At 37.6% G+C, this 21,650-nt stretch overlaps 2 protein-coding genes and 1 long non-coding RNA gene across 3 annotated transcripts in view; 1 reads left to right on the top strand and 2 right to left on the bottom strand.

Moving 5' to 3' along the window:
• The window catches only part of LOC115263159 (Krueppel-like factor luna), a 271,925-nt gene that overhangs the window by 28,123 nt on the left and 222,152 nt on the right, over positions 1-21,650 (bottom strand). The window lies entirely within an intron of this gene.
• LOC115263155 (uncharacterized) lies at positions 16,361-17,838 on the top strand. The gene is made up of 4 exons (XR_009997883.1): positions 16,361-16,543; positions 16,611-16,676; positions 16,738-16,808; positions 16,906-17,838. It is a non-coding gene; the product is annotated as an uncharacterized LOC115263155 (long non-coding RNA).
• Positions 18,118-19,282, bottom strand: LOC115263154 (uncharacterized). Its single transcript, XM_062852638.1, has one exon. It carries the CDS (start codon positions 18,993-18,995, stop codon positions 18,189-18,191), a length of 807 nt encoding a protein of 268 aa, XP_062708622.1. The 5' UTR covers positions 18,996-19,282; the 3' UTR covers positions 18,118-18,188.

The following is a 21,650-nucleotide window of genomic DNA, read 5'->3' as shown; positions in this document are numbered from 1 at the left end:
AATTTAAAATATGAAATAACATTGAAAATACCATTAAGAGTTCAAAAAAGCTTCCAGATAACACTGATTAAAGTATTTTTGAACCCCGTGAGCTGACGATCTTTACTACTGTATAATTGCAAAACGAGACTGAAATAAAAGAAATCTAAGATTTTGTGACTATTTCTTTTCAAACAATCGAGTAGGAACTCCTGGTTAGAAAATTTTGTTGGTCATAATTTACTTTAGGGAACAGTTTCTAACAAGAAAAAACTTCTGAAACATTCTCTGGTTGAATAAATTGAAGAAATCCAGGAGGAATCTCGGAAAAATCTCTGGAATCTGAAGCAGAGTCAAAAGCAGACTAAGAACCGATCGATGAAGCAGTTTCTATGAAAAAATCTTATGAAAAATTTTGAAGATTTCCTGACAAAATTTTTGAAGAAATTCCTGAAGGATTTATGAAAGGAATTCATACAGGAATTTAAAAAAAAATAACAGAATAATCTCTAAAGAAATCTCATCTGAAGTTCTTAAAGAAATACTTTAAATGCAAAGAGAACATTTCGAGAAATATAAGAAAGCATCTCCATATGAATTTTTCAATGGATTTTCGAAGGAATTTGCATGATTCCTTAAACAATTTATGAAGATATTTCTTATTGTTTTTTTGTAGAAAATATCGAGAAATATATGAAGGAATCCAAGGATAATTCCTTAAGAAATCATCCCAGGATTTTTGAAAATAGCTGGAATAGCTTAGAACTTTCTTGGAAATCCCCTGGCCAAATGCATAAAATAATCATGTGAAATATTGTAGGAGGAATCCATTAATCAAATTCTAACAATTAAATGGATTTCTGAAACAATGTGTGAGAAAATTTTTCATTGATTTATTGTAAAAATTATGTACCGGTGAAATGCTTGCAACAATCTCTGGCGATATATTTGAAAGAATCTTACAAACAATACTGGAGAAAATCCCAATGGAATTCTTCCTATTTTTTTTCAAAAAATTCTTTGAAAAAATAATCATAGAAAGATCTTAAAAAAAAACTGGCAGAAGTTCTTAGAAAATAGATACAGTAGTACCCGGAGAAATTCCTGAGGAAATCACTGGAGGAATCCCTGAATAAAAAAAACACTGAAACATTCTTGCGGGAATTTCCAATGTGATTCCTGGGAAAATCCCGTAGCAATAACTGGGGGAGTTCGTGAAGGATTATCTGTTAGAATTCCTGAAGGTATTTCTAGGAAAATATTTGAAGAAATTGCTGGAATTATTCTCGAATGAATCCTTGGGAAAGTCTCTGAAAGAATCTTTGGAATACAAATTGAAGGAATCTCTCGCGATATTTCAAAAGGAATTCCTACAGAAATTCATAAAGGAGTCCCAAGAAAATATTCTGAAACCATTCCTGGAGGAAGTTTTAAAGGAATCAATAGAAGGATTCATGCAGAAAACTTTGTTGGTACTTCTCAAGTATTTTTATGGGGGATCATTGGGAGAATTTCTGAAGAAAACTTGAAAGAAATTTCTGATTTTTTTTAAACTGCTGGATACATTTCTGAAGAGATTCGTGGATAATTTTCCAAACGATTATATCGAGAAATTTCTGAAAAAGCTCATGAAAGGTTTTCAAGAGGAATCCTTGGAGAAATATGTGGAGCTAAATGCAAAGAATGAAAGAATCTCGAAAAAAAAAGAAAATCATGTGTGAGTTTCTGAAGCAACCCAAGAAATTTTTATTTGGGAATCCCAGTAAACTTTTTTGAATTTATCTATGAACGATTTTCTCGAAGGAATTTGTGGAGGATTATCTGAAGAAATATTCATCGCAAAAAAGGTGAAAGAATCTCTGGATGAATTTCTTATGAAATCTTTAAAGGATTTGCTTAAGGGATCTCTTGGATGAATTTCTTATGAAATCTTTAAAGGATTCGCTTAAGGAATCTCTGAAAGTTAGATTTACTAGTGATAACTTTAAAAACCCAAATGAATCTGTGGCAAATTATGAAGAAATTCTTATGGGATTCATGAAGACTCCTTGAAATGCTTTATTGAATGTTCCATGGAGGATTATTTAATAAATCACAGAAATAACTTCTGGAAGAACTCCTAAAAGATTTTCTAATTGAGTCTTTGGAATGATTTTTTTTTTAAAGATTCCATGGAAGGTTTTTAAAGAATCACTCCTGGAATTGAATTGAAGGAATTTGCCAAAGATTTTCCATAAGAATCCGCGAAGGGATTTCTGAAGACATCCATGCAGGATTTAGAAAATAAATCAATGGAGGAATTACTGAGCAGATTTATGAAAGTTTTTTTTAAGAAGTGTTCTGGAGAAAACGGTTGATAAATTTCTGAAGGAAACTCTGGAGAAATTTCTGAAGATGTTTTGGGGAGCATCCATTAAGTACGTCACGCTAGAATTGGGAATTTTCAAACCCCCCTCCTCCCTTCGTACGAGTTTTTCTTATACTTAATACGTTGCTTGTCACACTTTCACAAACCCTCCCCTCTAGTACGTCACGACTTAATGAATGGCCCCTTAGAGATTTTTTAAAGTAAATCATGGAGTATTTAAAAAAATGAAAAACCCGGAGAAAATATCTTAACGAGTTTTACGAAGGTTGCAGTATACAGAAAAAAAATCTGAATGAAACTCGGGAAAAATTTCAGAAAAAAATCATGAGCTAGATTGTGAAACCACCCATAACACATTTTTTAGGAGAATCCCAGTAGATTTTTTTTGAAGGCCTCTATTAAAGATGGTAGGAATTTTTAAAAGATTATCTGAAGGAAAATTCCTAGAAAATTTTTGTGAAAGAATCTCTGGAGGAATTTCTTAAAGTCTTAACGAACCTCTGAAATAAAAAGGTTTTCTCATGAAAACTTCGAAAGAATTCACAGAGAAATCGTTGATGGAAGATGTGAAAAAAAAAAATGATGGAAGGAGTTCTTGGAATGATTTATTAAATATTCCATTGAAGATTTTTTTAGGAATCGCGTTGGAAATTTCTTTTTGGAATGATTTATCAGAGATTCTCTGGAAGATTTTTAAAGAATCACTACAGATATTGCTAAAAGAATTCGTCAAACATTTTCCAGAAGAATCCGTGAAGGGATTTCAGAAGGAATCCATACCAGATTTTCAAAAAAAAAATCTATGAAGGAATTACTACTATTTTTTATCTGTATTTACGAGATTTTTAGCCCTGGGCTAGGGCTAGTTTATCTCGGGACCCACGCTTTACATCCCTTTCGAAGGAAGAAATCACATTTTGTGAGTATGTCGGGAGTGAGATTCGATCCCAGGTCCTCTACGTGATAGTCACGTTGTTTAACCATCATATTAAGCAGGTTCGCTCTTTGGAGAATCTTCTGGAGGAATCGGTAGCTAAATTTCTGAAGGAAACTCGGGGGAAACTTCTGAAGATATCTTGGAGGATTTTTTGAGCTAAATCATGAAAGATTTGCTAAAAGAAATTCTTAGAAAATTTTTGAGGGAACCCTAAGAGGAATTTCTAAAGTTATTTTTAAAGGAATTTGCAAAAAATATCTTGAAGATTTTTTTTAACTAGTTTCATGAAGGTTGTCTCAAATAATCCCTGGAAGATTTCTTAATGTATCTATGGATGGAACATTTTCTGATGGAAAACGGGATGAAAATGTAAGATTGTTTAAATTTTTTTTTGATGTCTTTCTAGAGTGTGAATTCCTTGTGAAATTTCTAATTTTCTAAATTTTTCCTTGGAGCAATTTTTGGTGTATTCAAATTGTGGAAATTCCTGTGGGACTCATTGGAGAAGCTTTTGGCTAAATTTCCGAACGGATCCCTAGAAAATGTTCTTATGAATTTTTCGGATGAATTTCTAAAAAAAACACTGGAAATATTTCTGAATAAAAATATGATGAACTGTTTTATGTAATCCAAGGAGAAATTACTAAATTTTTATCTAGATGAATTTCTGAAGGAATTTTTGGACGGATTTCTGAAGGAATGCCTGAGGATTTTTTTTTGTGAAATTCATGGGGGAATTTCTGAATCAATCCATATAAGATTTTCTAAATAATTTCATTATGAAAATGCTGGAGGTATCTTCTTCTTCTTCTTCTTGGCATAACGTCCTCACTGGGCCAAAGCCTGCTTCTCAGCTTAGTGTTCAATGAGCACTTCCACAGTTATTAACTGAGAGCTTCCTCTGCCAATGACCATTTTGCATGTGTATATCGTGTGACAGACACGAACATACTCTATGCCCAAGGAAGTCAAGGAAATTTCCTTTACGAAAAGATCCTGGGCCGACCGGGAATCGAACCCGTCACCCTCAGCATGGTCATGCTGAATACCCGTGCGTTTACCGCCTCGGCTATATGGGCTGGGATGCTCGGCCTTCTGATATATGGGCTGGAGGTATCGCTCTGGTGGAATCAGCTTAGCTTAGCAAAGGCTGACTCTACATGTCAATGCTTGCTCCTCCATGATTGATCTGAACTGGTATGTATTGCACCGAAATCTAACTGAATAAGGGCTGGGACAATCCACTTATTCTCCAAGTGCAATTTAGGCAGCCCATATATGTGGATCAATACCGGTGCCGGCCAAGTCCTTACAGTCAGATGGGAAATGAAAGGAATGTTAGAGAGTGCTCGCGATCGCGAGCACTCTGCGTCTCCACAACCAGCACAGATGGGGTATTTGTTTGTAGGGTAGGATGTGAGATCTAGGGGTCACCTGTCGTCAGTGATGTGATACATGGATAGGGAATTTTTTTTTAGGTGATAGGTTGTGCGCTGATTACTCTGAACGAGAAGCGACACTGTTCGCTTGGTTGCATAGTTTGTAGGCGTTACATGAGAGATTGACACTGACTGTGGAAGTTGGAGCGGAACCCATATCTGTTCTAGCGATGGCTAGGCTATGAACTTTATGAATATACATGAGTTGTATATGTAGAGAGGAGAAAGAGAGGAAGTAGATAGAAAAATACAAAGTAGAAGAAAAGGGACGGGCCATGATTTGAACCTAGGGCCTTCTGCATACAAATCAAATGCGGTAACCACTATACCATCAAGCTCGTCATACTGGAGAAATCACTTGTGGAACTTGAAAAAGAAATCCATTTGAAATCAGCTTTCCAGCTTTCCAGGGGTAGTTTTTCATTTTTCAGTGGAAAAGTTTTTGCTTTACAGGGAATTCTTTTAAGTTTGCAAGGGAAAGCGTTTCAGCTTTTCACGGGAAGTTTTCCAGCTTTCTAATGGAAGTTTTCCAGTTTTAGTTTTCCAGGGGATTCTTTGAAGCTTTCCTTGGGAAGCTTTCAAGGAAAATCGTTTCACCTTTCATGTGAAGTTTTCCAGCTTTCCAACTGGAAGCATTCCAGTTTGCCAGTGGAAAAGTTTTGCTTTTCAGGGGATTATTTTAAGCTGCCCAGCAAGGATGGGAACACTCACTTGCAAAGGGTTACACTCACGTGCAGTTTTCTCAGCTCAGAAGCGTGCAATCAAAAAAAGATGTATGGACGACTTTTGCCTCGAGATTTTGTCTAAAAGTTTGCCGAATAGAGTAGGGGTCGCACACGCATACCGAAGTCGAGAAGGAGCTGCGAAGGCAACTCTACACGAGGTGAATGTAATTTACACTCACCTCGTGGAGAGTCGTTTTCACAGCTGTGTCACGACTTTGAGATTCGTGTGCCACCCCTACTCTATTCGGCAAAGTTTTAGACAAAACCACAAGGCAAAAGTCGTCCATACATCGTTTCTTGATTACACGCTTCTGAGCTGAGAAAATAGCAAGTGAGTGTTCCCATCCCTGCTGCCCAGAGGATGCTTTCAAGGAAAAGCGTTTTAGCTTTCATGGGGAGCATTCCAAGCGAAGCTTTTCGTCTTCTCAGCATTTCAGTTTTCCGGTGGAAGCATTCCAACTTTCCAGGGAAAGCTTTCGAGGGAAATCGATTCAACTTTCCATAGGAAGGTTTCTAGTTTTAGAGAAACCATACCAGCTCCCCAGGGAAAGTTTTCTAGCTTTCCAATGGGAGCATTTAGGCTTTCCAGAAAATTAGTTTGCCTTTCCACGGTAAACTTCCCAGCTTTCCCTGTGTTCTGCCCTTCATAAAATTTTGATTGGTGATCACATAGGGTATCAGTTCCTTTATTAAGCATTGTGCTTCCATTTCCATCCTACTTAGAACAAATGATTAAAGCGTTGTACGTTAAGTTTCTTATTCGTGAATTTTTAGTTAGAAGTGAGTACGTATGAAAACAAAAAAGAACGGATTCATTCGGTGCTTTCATCGTTACTTTTCGATTAGGATTAACTTGAGCGCATATGAAAGCCAATTGCACTGTCATGATAAACGGATACATTACAATATATCAAATTTATTTAGATTTTATGTATTTGTACTTTATGCACGATGTACCTTAAATGGAAGCTTTCAATTTTCGCTCGTCTTTGTTTGCAAACAAGAATCGTCTCCTCTGCGTTGCAGCCCTGATTTCCGGATGTAATTATACTGGTCTTAACACGTCAGGCCTCTACGTCCAATCTAATTTACTATCGCGACTCCATATGCGGGTGAACTTCACACGAAAAATGGACTGGACGACACCCAGCGATGATGTCGATTCGTGTTCCCGGGCCCGTAATCCATTATGGCGGAATAATCAACATTAAAAATTCATAAACTGTGCCAATTTCCAGACGCGAGCCCGGCCATAAATTAGGTCCATCTCTGCGCGCAAGCGAAAGCTTTGAGGTGGTCGGTCGGTGGTGATCGTTTCGGTAAATTTTTCCTTATCATTATGTTCTTCATTCTGCTGAACCAAAGAAGAGAGAACAACAATTTTTCTTGCCCGCGGCATTCCATCGCGAAGCTTCACAGCCAATTTACGACCCAACACAGCAAGCAGGGCTCAGGCAGGAAGACGGACAGCATCATCCGTGCATTTCGTCACGGGAAACATGGGGAAGATTGGTCGGTTGGGTGTGAGCTGATTGGAGGATTGCACGGGATCACGTCTACCACTGACTGACTGTAGGTACCACCAACCAACCATCATCCTTCAGTATCGAGCGGGCTATGTCAGCGTTGTCCTATAGGGCTGCCCGCCCTATAGGCGATGATGATGATGACGACGTCGACGGATGGACCTCCTGCGACGATCTATGTTGGTAGACGAGAAGCGCGCGAACGAAAATCCACATAATGCCTTCGCCATGGTCTCCATAAATGTCTTCATAGCGCAATTAAAATAAATTATGCACCATTAGTGCGCTAAAGGCATCCACCGACAGGATGTCTTCATCAAACTGATAAAGTTTCCGAATCATTTTCCAGGTGGTTGCCATATTGGGAATGTGATTATGTATTTGTGACAATTTTGGGACACCTCATATGTCAATCTACCGACATACAGATTTGTTAGAGTTAGATGATTACGAACTTGTACAAGGAACCTGGGGCCAGAGCCGTAGCGTGGGGTTGGCCAGGTTGGCCCCCGCCAAGGGCGCCAGCCTCTGAGGGGCGCCGAAAAGGGCTAAAGCTAGAAGGAACAGTATGATGCTATTATTTTCTTGTATGTTACCAAGACTTCAAAATTTCTAAGATTGATCGAGTGTTTTACGTTATTCTCAAAAATTCGTTGTCCAGATTATTTATCATGATGTTACCTGGGAATTTAGCTTGCTTTTTATTATTTTAAGAAGCTATTTTAGTTGTTTTTAACGAGCAAAGCTAAATCAATAAGTTTTCGAAATTCTAGTGAAAGTTTTTCTCTGAAAATTACTGGAAACTTATTTATTGACATATTTTAGAGTTCGAATGAATGTTATCTGTTTCGTACCTTTTAATTCCGCCCTAATTGCTTATCCTTTGACAGATATGCGTATTTCGACTATCTAGTGGATAACTAACACTGAGGAAGATTACAAGTGGTAATCGAAATACGCGTATCTGTCAAAGGATAAGGAATTAGGGCGGAATTAAAAGGTACGAAACTGATTACACTCATTCGGGAGGGTATTCTGCTTAGAGGTTTCGAAAAGTCGGTACAAGATATTTTAGAGTGTTTACAACAAGTATTTTATATGAAAGATATTCAGACGATGTTTCTTCTGATCGTCTTATTGTTATTACCAATAAATGTTTCGTTGTAAATCTAACAGAAATCATTCAAGTTGTATTCACCCACAAAACAATCAGTGATTTTTTTTATGTTCATTCCCTCAAAGCAAATGAAATATTTCGGGAATTTCTTCATAAATTTCACCAGGTATTTCTTCGGATTTTTGCTGGGTTTCTTTAGGAAAATCTTTCAAAAAATATTTCAGAAATTCCTTATGGGATTCTTTGAAAAATTTCTCCAGAAATTCTATCAAAATCTCCATCAAAAATTATTCAAATACAAAAACAAATTTAAAATTCTTCTGGGGTTTCTTACTAAATATTCTATGAGAATCCCTTTAGAAATGCCTTCAGGGACGTTTTCAGGATTGATTGATTTATCTATATTATGGAGACTTTCCACCCTTGGTTGGTTCGTCTCTTTCAAGATTTTTAGGAAGTTATCTAGGAATTTATTCAGAAATTGCTCAAAGGCTTCCTCTCGACATTTCTTCATGGATATTTAATAATTTCCTTTTATGGATTCCTGCAAAAAATGTCTATAAGGATTACTAGGAATCCCTTCAATAGATTTCTTTAGTAATTCCTCCATGGATTCCTATGAAAAATCCTGCAGAGAATCTATTAGAAATCGCTCCAGGGATTCCTTCAGAAGTCCCTCTGAGAATGAATTGATTGATCCATAAATTTCTGCTAGAATTTCACTAGAAAACTTTTCATGAATGTCTTCATAAATTCCTCCATAAAATTATAAATTTGGAATTTATTCAGAAACTTCTAAAGATTTTCCGTTAGAAAATCTGCCATTAACTTCATCCAAAAATTCTCCAAAGCTTTCTTCTAAAAGCCATTCATAGATTTCTTCAGAAATTCCTCCGAAAATTCCTTAAGAAACTTTTTCAGAGATTCCTTAAAACATTATGTCAAGTTTATTTTTAAACTCTTCCAATGGTCCTCTACTATTACGGGCATTTCTTCACGAATTGCTCCATGAATTCCGGCAAAAATTACTCCATGAATTCCACTTAGAATACTTACTTAAATTTCTTGAAGATTTTAATCATTTATTCTTCCGGATAAATGCAGAATTCCACAATCTCTTTCATAATTTCATTCAATGAATCCAGCAAAAATTTCAACAAAAACTCATAGATGTCATTTATAACTATTGTGCTGGTCTAAGTATGATTCTTGAAATGCAAAATGTATTCGTACTTATAGGGTAAGTGTGCCCATCGTTGTGGTATTAAGGTAAATTCATTTAAAAAACAATGATCGTACCATCTTATGAAGAGTTGCAAAATGTTTGTTGGTAGTTTTCTATCCAAATTTGCTTGGAAAAATATAAAAACTATCGTTTCTCTCTGTTTTCGATCATAAATCGCTTACCACAACATTAGGCACACTGTTCCTATTATGGAGGTAAAATTTAATTTTGGTTCCTATTGTTGCGGTATCCAATTGAAATCATATGGGATACCACAACATTAGGAACACTACCGCAACAATAGGAACACAGCAGCAAAAAATTTAAGGAAAATATTTTTTTAAAATAGGTTTTTGGGCAAATCTAAAGCACACAAATGGTGCAATCTCATAATTTAAGCATAATACATCTATTAAAAATGCCTTTTGGTAACATTTCAGTCGAAAAAGTGCTCAATTGCCACTACCGTAACATTAGGTACTACCACAACGAAGGGAACAATTACCCTACTCTGTGAAAACTTCGAAAACGTACTTATAACTTTGAATAAACAAATTTAGCAAAATAATAATGTCTAATTGCCGTGGGGCGCCAATCTGGATTCTTGCCAAGGGCGCCGTGGGACCACGCTACGGCTCTGCCTGGGGCGATGTTATAAATTAACCGTTGAGTAAATACAGTTTTGAAATAAATATATCATCATATTTTTATGATTATATAGAACGAGCTCATCAATTAACATCCATCCTTCTGTTGAACGAGAACGAAACCGAAATCAACTGAATTGCTTTTGCCATCGAATGGTCGAAACCCACATGATTTTTTTTCTTCGTGAAGCGGTGATGATGCTTTCTAGGGCATTGGTTCCCTTATTAAGCATGTGGCTCCCATTTTCATCCCACGAAAAACAAAGGATTGAAGCGCTGTTTGTTTTGTTTCTTATTTTTGTATTTTTTGTTAGAAGTGAGCACCCATGAAAACAAAAAGAACGGAGTCAATCGGTGCCGTAATCGCTTGTTTTCGAATAGGATGAAAATGGGAACATGAGATTACTGATGGCACACATACCCTACTTGACATTTGCTTGGCCAAAATAATTTGCGGAGATTTTATGCAGCGGCCGAATATGCGTGGCACAATACTTCGGCGATGCTTGTCTAAATCTTTTGTTTTATACTTCCTTGGAGTTAACCCCAGACAGCAGAAGTACATTTTTTTTGAATTAGAACTGGAGCTTCTAAGGGACCAACCCAATTGCGACAATATGATAGTATAAAGGTGATGCAGCCGAGGGTGCACTGTTCAATGTTAAATTCAACGCCACAAACTTTCAACTATCATGTATGTAAAATGAACCTCCTTCATGTTGAAAGCTTGTATTTCTTCATCCAGGCAAACATCCAACATGAATACCAAAAATATTGCATGGCAGTAAGACAAAAACGTAGTTACTTTCCATTTCTACAGGGGTTTTCAGAGTTTTTGATTTGTTATGCACTTTTGGATGATCCGCGGTGTACCTGTGGACGCAAAAACATTACTTTAAGGCTATATTCTTCTTTCTTCTTTTCTTCTTTTTATGGCTCTACGTCCCCACTGGGACTTGGTCTGCCTCACTTCAACCTAGTGTTCTTTGAGCACTTCCACAGTTATTAATTGAAGGGCTTTCTTTGCCTGCCATTGCATGAATTTTTATATATTGTGATGCAAGTACAATGATACGCTATGACCAGGGAGTCGAGAAAATTGTCCCGACCGGGACGGGAATCGAACCCGCCGTCTACGGATTGGCGATCCTAAGCCTTAAACACTAAGCTAACTGGAGACCCCTACTATAAGACTATTATGAATATCAATTGGCATTTTTCGAAGGTAGTCGATAACATTTACCTTAAATATCAGAGATAGAGCGGTTTTACGTGACATTCTTGTAGAACTGGTCTATTTTTTCATATACCATATTTTCAGGTTCAGTTTCTGAAATAAAATTTAGGTAATTGAATCTTGATATATCGAAATGAAATTTTCAGCAGTGTTTTTTGAGATTTTTGGTAGATTTCTGTCATGATTATGCACGAATACTTGGGAGGATCCTTATTTGAAACCTTTACAATTCAAAATTTTTCGAAGTACTACGGTACTTCGTGAAAACCCCTGAATCACAAGATTCTGCAGTGCACTACCGTTATTGGCAACAGCCATCAATTCACGGAAGAAGGGAAACATCTTTGCCATGGTGCAGCACCGTGAAGAAAAAGACCATGTACCTCTCTCTTTCGACACAGCATCAGCAGAAGTAGAAAACCTTTTATGTAGCCATAGACAGTTGCGATCCGAAACCCGAAGCAGTAGGTAGGTATAGTGTAAGGAAACAACGGCGAACAGATTCCTCAAACTGCCATGAACCTGCTGTGCTATATTGTAGAGTCTTCCCCTGAATACTGGTGCTGCGCTGCTGCAAACAATATTGGCTCGACGACGACCGTACGGTGTGGCGGTGCGGTGGAATGACTTTATAATCATAATACATGTAGAGCAATTTTTCTATGTTGCAGTGGCGTACTGACAGCTAAACAAATGAAGCTGATGGGAAAATGTGCTCCGGCGAATGGGAGTTTCCGCCATTCGGACAAGCTGGAGGTGCTTCGGAAGAATTTCACTATTACGCGTTTCCTTCTTCACTCGAAGGGGAGGAGGTACTGGTTTTTTTTGAGGATAGTGTTCGAAGATTTTTTTTTTTCTTTCACTTAAATTCGTAAGCTTGTAGTTTCAGTATACCAATTTTAATTCACACATTGCACACATCTCATTAACTATCATGAGAAGAATTTTACGTGTTTGTAAGAAACACATTTTTATTCTTAAACTACGCGTATCCTAACTTCATGGCATTGCAAACCTAGAGACCCTAGAGATATTTCAAGAAAAGAAAAAACGATAAAACGTTTCCGATGGAATATTACTTAAAAAATCTATAACACAACAGACGTTTGCGATAACTTCTCACAATTTCCACAAAATCCTGAAATGAATTTCCAGTGAAAGTTCATGAAGGAATAAAAATTCTATGGGGCTATTTCTGGCAAAAATCTGAAAACTGTTAAAGAAATGTTGGTAAAACACATGTTCAGCTTCTACTGGAATTTCTGACTTAATATCTGACAGAATTTCCTGTGTATTCCTACACAGTTTTTGATGAAAGTGGCCGAATTGATAACAGTTTTGAACATTTTTTTCTGCAAAGCTTTTTAAATATCCTCAAGATGTATTATTTTTTTTTCTCTTAAAACATATTTGAAATTCCCTCAATAAATCCGTCAATTTGACAGGATGGATCTTCATATAAATAACAACCTGCCATACATAACAACCTTTATACACAAAGAACATCTTTGAAGAACACAACTGAAGAAACTATAAAAAAATAGCATTGCTCTCAAGTTTCTCGTGGAATTTACTCGACGAAATTTTCGTGAGATTTCTTCGAGAATTTATCACGGGATCTCTGCAGGAGATTCATTTAGGATATTTCTCAGATTTGTAGCGGGGATTTTTGAGTGTCTCTCGGGGAAATCTTCCCCAGATTTCTCCAAGAAATTCTACAGGAGTTATTCATGGAATTTCTACTAGAGTTCCTCCGAAGATTTCTTCAGCAAATTTCAAACATTTTTTTAATTTCTCTTGGAATTTCTCCCGGGCTCTCTTTAAGAAGATCCATTCCTATGTTGCTCCTGGAATACCTCTCAGAGTGTATTACATTTGTTCCTGATTTTATCCACGGGTTTTTCTCGAGATTACTTCCAAAGATCCATTTTGGAATTTCTGCAAAAAATGTTGCCATCTCAAAGAGTTGGTTCCGCGATTTCTTCATGAGATTTTCCTCGAAATTGATTAAAATTCCTGAGAAATTCTCAATGGAAGTTCCAGATAAACTGCCGTCAAAACTAAGTTCCCTAAAGAATTACCGAAGGAGTTTCCAAAGGAATTCCTAGAAATTACCAATTGGGATTCTACAGAAATTATGAAAGCTTTTCAAAGAAATTTGACAAATCCAAGCTCAAAATAAATTACCAAAATATGTATGTTCCAAAGGAGTTGCCAAATGAATTTTTGTAAAAATTTTCGCAAGTATTCCTAAACAAATTTTCGAAGGAATTTTCAAAGAATATGCCAAAGGAGTTTCGAAAGGAATTCCCAAAATAATCGTTTGGAAGTTTTCCAAATAACGACCGAACGATTTTCCAATAACCATGCATGCGGGAGAGATTCTAAAAGGTATTGCTGAAGAAACTATTAAAGTTATTTCTGAAGAAATTTTAGAAAGAATTCTTAAAAGAATTTCCTAAGGAATATTCAAACAAATTCTGATAGAATGTCCGCAAGAATTTGGAAAGAATTACCAAAGTTTTTTTTTGGCAAACAAATTCCCAAAAGAAATCTTGAGGACATTTCCGAATAAATTTCCTAAGAAATTTTCGAAGTAGTTTCCAAAGTAATGATCGAAAAAGTCTGCAATTATTTGCCCAAGACATTTCCGCAGGAAATTCCCAGAAAGATTTTCGAAGCAACTTACATCGGAATTGTCGAAAGTATTCCGATAGAATCAGCTGCAAGAATTCCCTAAAAAGTTACTGAAGAAAAATCTATGTTATTGTTCAAGTACATAATTCCCTACAAAATGAAGAAGAGATTTGAAAAAGAATTGCAAAAGTATTTTTAAAAGGAATTGCCGAAGGAATTCCGGAGTGTGATAAATGAAAAAAAAAAATCGATGTATGTACAGAAAAAAATAAATACGAAAATGCGGAAAACAAGCGTCAGACTAGAACCCATCAGGAAATCACAGCAGAGGTAGACCCAGAGGCTCATGGCGGTGCAGCCTTAATAACGAAATCAAGCAAGTCGACAGAAATTTGACCTGGCCACAGGTCAAGGCGATGGCTGGCAATCACCCAGGATGGAAATCTTTCAATTCAGCGCTCTGCACCACCGTCGGTGCCCAGGACTGAAAGTAAGTAAGAAGACTTTTCTGAAGAAATTTGCAAGGAAGTTCTCATAGTTATTGTTTAAAGGCATTACCCAAAAAAATCCATAAGGAATTGCTGGAAGAGTTTTAGGTGAAATTGAAAAAAAAAAACAATAACAAAAAGAGATGCTGACTTAATAAAAAAGTTTAAGAAACTAATAAAAACGACAAAAGAAACGAAATAAAAATTAAGAAAGGTTTGCAGATGAAATTGAAACTTGATATGTACCGAAGAAACTTTTAAAAAAGAGCAGAAGGGGATCTAAAAATATGCTGAAAAATGTTGTCAATTTCAAAAGAATTTCTGAAAGATTTCCAACCCGATTATCCAGAGTCGAGCTTCGGAACTTCCCAAAACATATATCTTGCAAACAGAATGCTGTACGACGCTGACAATTTGTTTGATTGGTAATCAGAGCTGATTATACAAAAGTTATTTTTTTTGCTTTATACAGCATTTTATTCACCAGTTATATGTTTATGAAGCTTCAGAACTCGATTAATGATTTGGTGTCTTGTGTGGATGACATCAACAAGTTTTGGTTACGATAGTTTTTAAATTTGCAGGCTAATTCTTCCCACAATACAGTATATGTATCACTATACTATATGAAATTGAGAGCGAATTGGTGTTTCATACTACAAAAAAAAAAACAAACAATCTGGAAGCCACTGAAACTGGCACCCCCTAGGAAAAAATCCTAGATACGCCAATGTTACACGATTGCATGGTTTGACGCAGAGATAAAAAAAAACCAGGCGTAGGTACGATCGTCCGATAAGATGAAACTTGGCGAGGTCGTTCCGATTATTTCTTTGTATACTATATTGTTACCTAGCCTTATATCTTTTTAATATATGTTATTTTTACCATCCTATCATCTATCGGAAGCTTTTTCAGGCCTTGATGCTTTCTATGTTGACGGTAGGACTTATAAAATTAAGAAGAACAAGCTTTTTTATGGATGAGTGGGGAATAATGTTTTTGTAGATGTAGATAATAGTGGATTCTGTAAAGACAAAGGATATACTCCGCTTTGAAACTCCATCCACAATTTGGGCAATTGTTCATGCTATGCTGACTACCAAGGTTAAAAGGAAGCATCTAATGTTTTAAAAACATTGGTTTTAAATTATGAAAAACATGTTGCTGGAAGCGCCTGTAAATGATGTCAGCTCCATGTAGGCATTGGGTCTTCTGGAAGAAGACTCAGTATTCAAATCTTTTTGGTAATACCAAATTACATTTTTGAGAACGAGCATTTTAATTTAAAATGTTCTTTTTAGGCCCTCCTCTAAAACGTTGTCTAAAAATAATTTAGAGCAGATCTACTCTTTGGACCACGTGCATTTTCATTTTCAGAGTTGTTAGTTTGATTATAGCTGTAACCGATGGTTCCATATTTTCAAATTGTGACTTCATCACAATAATCTCGACATTAAAATAAACAATTACCCCTGGATGTGACCCTGAGTTATGCTCGAACCGAGATGCGAGAATTCTCTCGTATTCTCATTCTCCCACTTACCCACACCTTTGTGCGGTGCACTCACCCCAGCCCGAAGAATTTATTAACAGCGGTTTGAGCACCGGCAAAACACACTCAGCCGAGTTTCCAATAAGGCATTTTATGAGACGTTTCAAATCAGCTGTTTTTTGAATGTTTACCAGTTTTGAAGTCCAACCGGTGGGCCCATTTATTTACATTTTCGCTAGCATAACATGTGATACGGGCCCATTCAATAAACGGGGTTCATTTATCCGCAAAAATGCGTCAATCCGCCCACTATAATTAATAACCGTAGACCGTGGGGATGTTTTTTTCATCTGCTAGTGACATTATACAGCTCGGGGGATTCATACATGCCGCATTAGAAACCGAAACATCTCTGCCAGCAAAAATCTTATTAGCGCTCACCACATGTTATGCCACTTTTCGCGAAAACAAAAACATCAAATGTAAACAATAACAATGAGCGGCCCACCGGTAGAACGTCTCGTAAAATAGCTTATTAAATCCATAGGCAAAGCAAGGTACGACGAAACTCATAAAACACGAATGATATTCGGCAATTTCGGGATTGCTCGGATTCTTATGAATAGTTTTTAAAGTCCGTGCTCGGCATTCTTCACTGCAAAATTAGTACTGTCCGGGACGTTCAAGGGAGCAGTTAGTGTGCGACGTGTGTAACTGCTCATGGTTCGTGGAAAGCACGATAGTGAATTGTAGTAACTTATTCTAACAATTTGGATGATTTTGATTATAGGTCTTGTGCGGTAATAAACGTGAAAACTAGTACTGTTAGTAGGAGTTAGTGCGATAGAACGAAGTGGTTAGTAATAGTTAGTCGTGAAAATAATTGAAAAGCTAAATTCCAATGGTTCTTTAATTAGGGTAGTGGAACCTATTCTCATACCACATAGAACGCTCTATAACAGTTAAAGTGAAACGTATACAGAAAAAGGTAAATTTTGGGCAAACAATTATTAATTCTGTTAGACAAAATAGTGGTTTTGCGGAAAAACTCAAAAACGTGTCAAATTTGGTAATGGTTGGGGCAGGTCCACAAAAGGGCCTTTTTCTTTTGTCTTTCGACCAGCTTTGTTCGGACGCCATCAACAATTCCGGAACAAAGGACCCCGGACAGTAACACTAGCGTGGGTCCAGCGAGAAGCCATCTTGCCATGCGGCCAAAACCCACAGACGGAGCCAACGTATGCACGGAAGTTGGACCCCTACCATACTCTTGGCCGTCATTCCGACCACCTTTGGGAAGTTCGCCGATAGTGCCTCAGGCCCCCGGCCGGAATCGGGAACTTTGCCACTTGGATTCCTGGTTGAGACCCTCGGCCACTGCGGAGAATTTCGCCGATCGCTCGAAGCCTTAATTGCCGACCGTCGACAACTGGGATCGCCACTGAATTCCACCGCCAACCACGAAGCTGTTCACGAATGATCCGCCCTAGCGCCGCGACCGTCCGGCATTACCAAGATCGAGACCCGCCACGACAATTACCTGCCACTAAACCAAGACCGAAAACCGCAAGTACTATGTGACGTCACAAATGTTTATAGAAGCCATGGCTAAAATTTGTTTATGTATGTAATCCTAGGTAAAATTTGTAATATTAGGCAATATAGTTTTGTGCATGAATATTTGCTAGTTAAATTTCATTTCAAGGTGTGAGAAGAGTTACTACGTTTCTTGTGGATTTCGTTATTTTCGGATTCACTAAGGGGTTTTCAGGCCTCTCTTCCCCGTGCGTTCAAATCAGAATTCTTTTTGTAGTGTTGCCTGTGAGTTTTCTAAATCATAAGAAAGTGTTATTGAGTTCCGTCGATCGTTATTATGCTGTTGGATTTACCCTGATTTACCTTAAAAGTGAGTTCCCTCTGGAGGTGGATTTTTTGTGTGCTTTAGAGTTTGTTGTACCGATTTCCCTTCAGCCGACCCTGGAGATTCCCGCTGAGCATAGTTCGGGGGGGGGGGGGGGGGGGGGGGGTTATATAGCTAAAGTTTGAATTTTGCTTCCCAGCAGCCACTTTGATTGATGACGTCAAACTCAATTTTGAGCAGCTTCCTGCTAAAAGTTTTTCATCACAATTTGGTCAGTTTTCAATGATCAAAGACTTTAGGAAGCTAAACCCAACATTGTAAAAACATATTTACTTAAGTTCTAACGCACCTCCACTTGATCTTATACAATCCCATTAATTTGATATAATTAATAATAGAGTCTGGGATGTCATCGCCGAGTAAAACACTTGTACCATTCCCAAATAGCATCATTTGTTATTCGTGCTTCAAAAACGTTCACTACTGCAATTATGTTCGATTCCTAAATTAACTAGCATCGTTCCTTAAATCAATATCCGGGATAACGCTACTGGACTCCGGAACTTCCACAGCTTCTGTACTCGTAACATTTGGCACTGGGATGGACGTTTCGGTTGTCGAAAAGGATGCTGTACTGTTGATTTCGCGTCCTGCAACAGGATACTCAATTCCGGTAGCCCCATGAATGGCCGGTGCATTGGCATTCAGTTTTGTCAGCAGTACTTTCTTTTCATTTTGAAGCTTTGTGATGGTGTCATTGAGACTTTTGATTGTTTTATGTAGTTGTTTGCGAGTTGAATTAAATGCTGAAATTTCGGCTTCCAGGCTGGATTTATCCTCTTCGCATTTTTGCTCCTTTGTTGTGCACTCTTGATTCTGCATCGAGTGGAAGTTGTTCCGCTCATCTTGATAGTCCAATACTTTTCTAAGGCGCACTAAGTTACTTTCCAAGCCAATTTTTTCAATTCCGAATTCTTGGCTTTTAGCCAGGATTGCATCTTCTAGTTGTTTACAGTTACTATCAGGTTTGGCAGTGCCTTGTCTATTATTATATTTGTTCGGATTATAGCCGTTGTAATTATTTGCTCTAGCTCGTCTTAAATCGGCGTTTAAACTTTTGAGAATATAGCGAGCTCTGGATTCGTATGATGGTCCTCCGTGAATATACATATTATAATTATGGTTGTCGTTTTCATAATCGAGCATTTCATGAATTTCTGTCAAAGCACTTGTATATGAAACACACGGGTCTCGACATTGCACTAATCCACAGCCGATCACTGCCGTCAAAGCGGCAAGCACTAACTTTTGCATTTCTTCGTTGATAACCTGATCACTTCTCGCACTGAACTGCTTTTGAGAGCGCGTTCTGAACTACTGAACCTGCCCAACCCAAGTGGTGGACCGCCGGCGCGCGCTCAATCAAGCCACAGGACAGCCTGTCGAAGCCGTAAGATCGCAGAAAAGCACCGTGCTCATTGATGCTGCAGGGAATTCCCCTTCGACTAGAAGGCGATAATGTGGCTGCTGTTGATGTTATTACCTACTGCGAGGCAAGCGGCTGATGAACCGTGGAAGCAGATTATATGAGTAATGCTGCCTCATCTATGAGTAATGCGTTTGAGTACCTTGATAGTCATTGTTTTATTTTTTGTTTTAGTTCCAATGTTATTTGGTCTTTACTTCCTACACGTGTGAGCAAAACAAGTTTATGGTTGCTGGTATAAAGGTATAATCAATTGCTACGCATTTCTTAATGCTTCGAACGTTCGGTGATTTGCCAGTTTATAATTAATTTGGCATAACCGGATAAAAGCAGCTACAGGAACAGATGCATTAGTTGTTTTTTTTTTGCTGTGTGGTTAGTGTATGATGCATGAAGTGGTAAGCAAATTTATTTTTCAAATGTGAAATTGAAGCAAAATTTCTTCGTATTTCAACGGCCATTTACAATGCAATGCAGTATCGTGTACTCCTGATAATTTAAATGAATAAAAGTCAAAGAGGTTGGGGAACGGAACTCATCTTCAGCATAGTTATCTCATTTTTTATCCTATCGAAAACAAAGCTCATAAGCGCTATTTGTTTTGTTTGATATTTTTGATTTTTTTTTTTGTTGGGAGTAGGCATGCTTTTAATAACAAAAAGAACGGAAACAATTGGTGCAAAACAGTCTGTTTTTGGAATATAATAAACATGGGGCATAGGCTGAAGAAGAGTGATTATACTCTACGTATTGTAGGACGTGGACATAGATTTACATTTCCAGGAGAAAGTGGGAAAGAAAGCAAGCACCCGCTAAACCCGCTAATCGATGGTCGTCATATTTCAATGACCCCTAACATGAATAACGCAGAAATCAACAACCATGCGCCTCCATGCGTGTCTCAATCTCCTTGGAAACACTTGGTTGGCAATAAAATCACCAGAAAATCTTAACTGCAAGCACGAAAAAATGGAAGTTACCGATTTTCATTGAGAAATCGAATTCAAAAATTTTCTGTGGGTTTGGCGGCCAAGCTTCTAGAAGAATGTTTAATGCAAACATATCTTGACACCATTTGCCTATAGTAATGGTGTCAGGAAAGATTTGGTGAGTTGGGCCATTTTACCCAACCTTGTAATTTTGGACTTTGTTTCCCTAAGTGATTTGACACAACTACGTCATTGCATTGTGTAGTGCATGTTGTATGCGTATGGTTTTCTCAATATGAATTTCACTCTATCCATCGTATTATTTTGTGTCCATGATTATCACATTTTTCGAGCATGAAATTTCAATGAAGCCACCAACTGGTTCTGTGATTTTCCATCAGTGCATTACAATGCTTTAATTACAACACAAAGTTTACCTACTCGCTCAATTTTCGTCGCTATTTGCTGCTACATGGCAGTAACTCGAGAGTTTGTCGTATCCACAAAATTCACTTTTCTTCCTGTGTTGTCGGACCAAAACAGGAAAGTATGAGGAAAAAAACACAATTTCCTTCCTCGCCAGAGCAACTACTACGCCAACACACTCCCCAGCAAAAGTTGTTTGTCTTCGTGTGTTAATGGCCCCTGTTCAAACAAGCCATCTCACGCATCATGTGAAGCAGCAGCAGGCAGCAGCAGCACCACAGTCAGCAGGGGTCCTCTCCTGAAGAGGAACATCCGCAAACTTACTTAGGTAATACGTTGAAGGACATCCGCTGTCGGATGTGTTTGTTCGGGTACGCTCGTTCATCGCCATCCAGGGAGCAGCATTTGGCTAGGGACGTATCCCGATCAGAAAGGCATAACAAAAATGTAACAAAATTATATCAGCGGTTGATAGATATATCACCGTTTGTTATATTTAGATATATTTGACAAAAAATATTTGAAAACCTGATTTAATTATATCAAAATTATAACAAGGTCAGTTATAATACAAATAAATTCATTCTGATCATCTTTATATGAATATTATAACAAACTCAGTTATAGTTTTGAAAATGCAGTTTATTTAAAATGATTTTTTACAGGTGGTGTGTGGTATGCAGTTACGCCGCTGTGCGGTGCTACTGTGCTTGTAAAATACAGTATTTTTGACAAGTTTGAATCATGATCCAGACCCTTAAGAAAGTTCAGGATATTTATGCAACTCGGCAAGCCTCGTTGGGTAAATGTACGGCTCGTGCTGTAAAAATCCTCATTTTGCAACTCGTTGCATAAATAACTATTACTGACATACTTGTAGATTGAGGGTTATCCCTCATTGGAAGTTCACAATCGATTTCTTGATTATCTACGCTCAAAAACACTAACATAAATCAAACCTTTAATAAACTAATGCAGCATTTTTGACATGTTTGAATCATGATCCAAACCTTTAAGAGAGCTCAGATAGATATTGTCGCGCTTGTCTTGGATTCTTAGCCAGCTGCGTTCGAAATGCGCAGCATTAGATCGCGCCAGGCCACGCACGCACCCTGGGACAGGACTGAA

The sequence above is a fragment of the Aedes albopictus genome, chromosome 2, assembly GCF_035046485.1.
Source record: "Aedes albopictus strain Foshan chromosome 2, AalbF5, whole genome shotgun sequence".
NCBI classification, from domain to species: Eukaryota; Metazoa; Arthropoda; class Insecta; order Diptera; family Culicidae; genus Aedes; species Aedes albopictus.
The sequence above is the reverse complement of the archived record's forward strand: the minus strand, read 5'-3'. Positions and strand labels throughout refer to the sequence as shown.

Bases quoted from the DNA above. Each gene is read 5' to 3' on its own strand.
- LOC115263154 (XM_062852638.1), bottom strand. From the start codon at position 18,995: ATGCAAAAGTTAGTGCTTGCCGCTTTGACGGCAGTGATCGGCTGTGGA.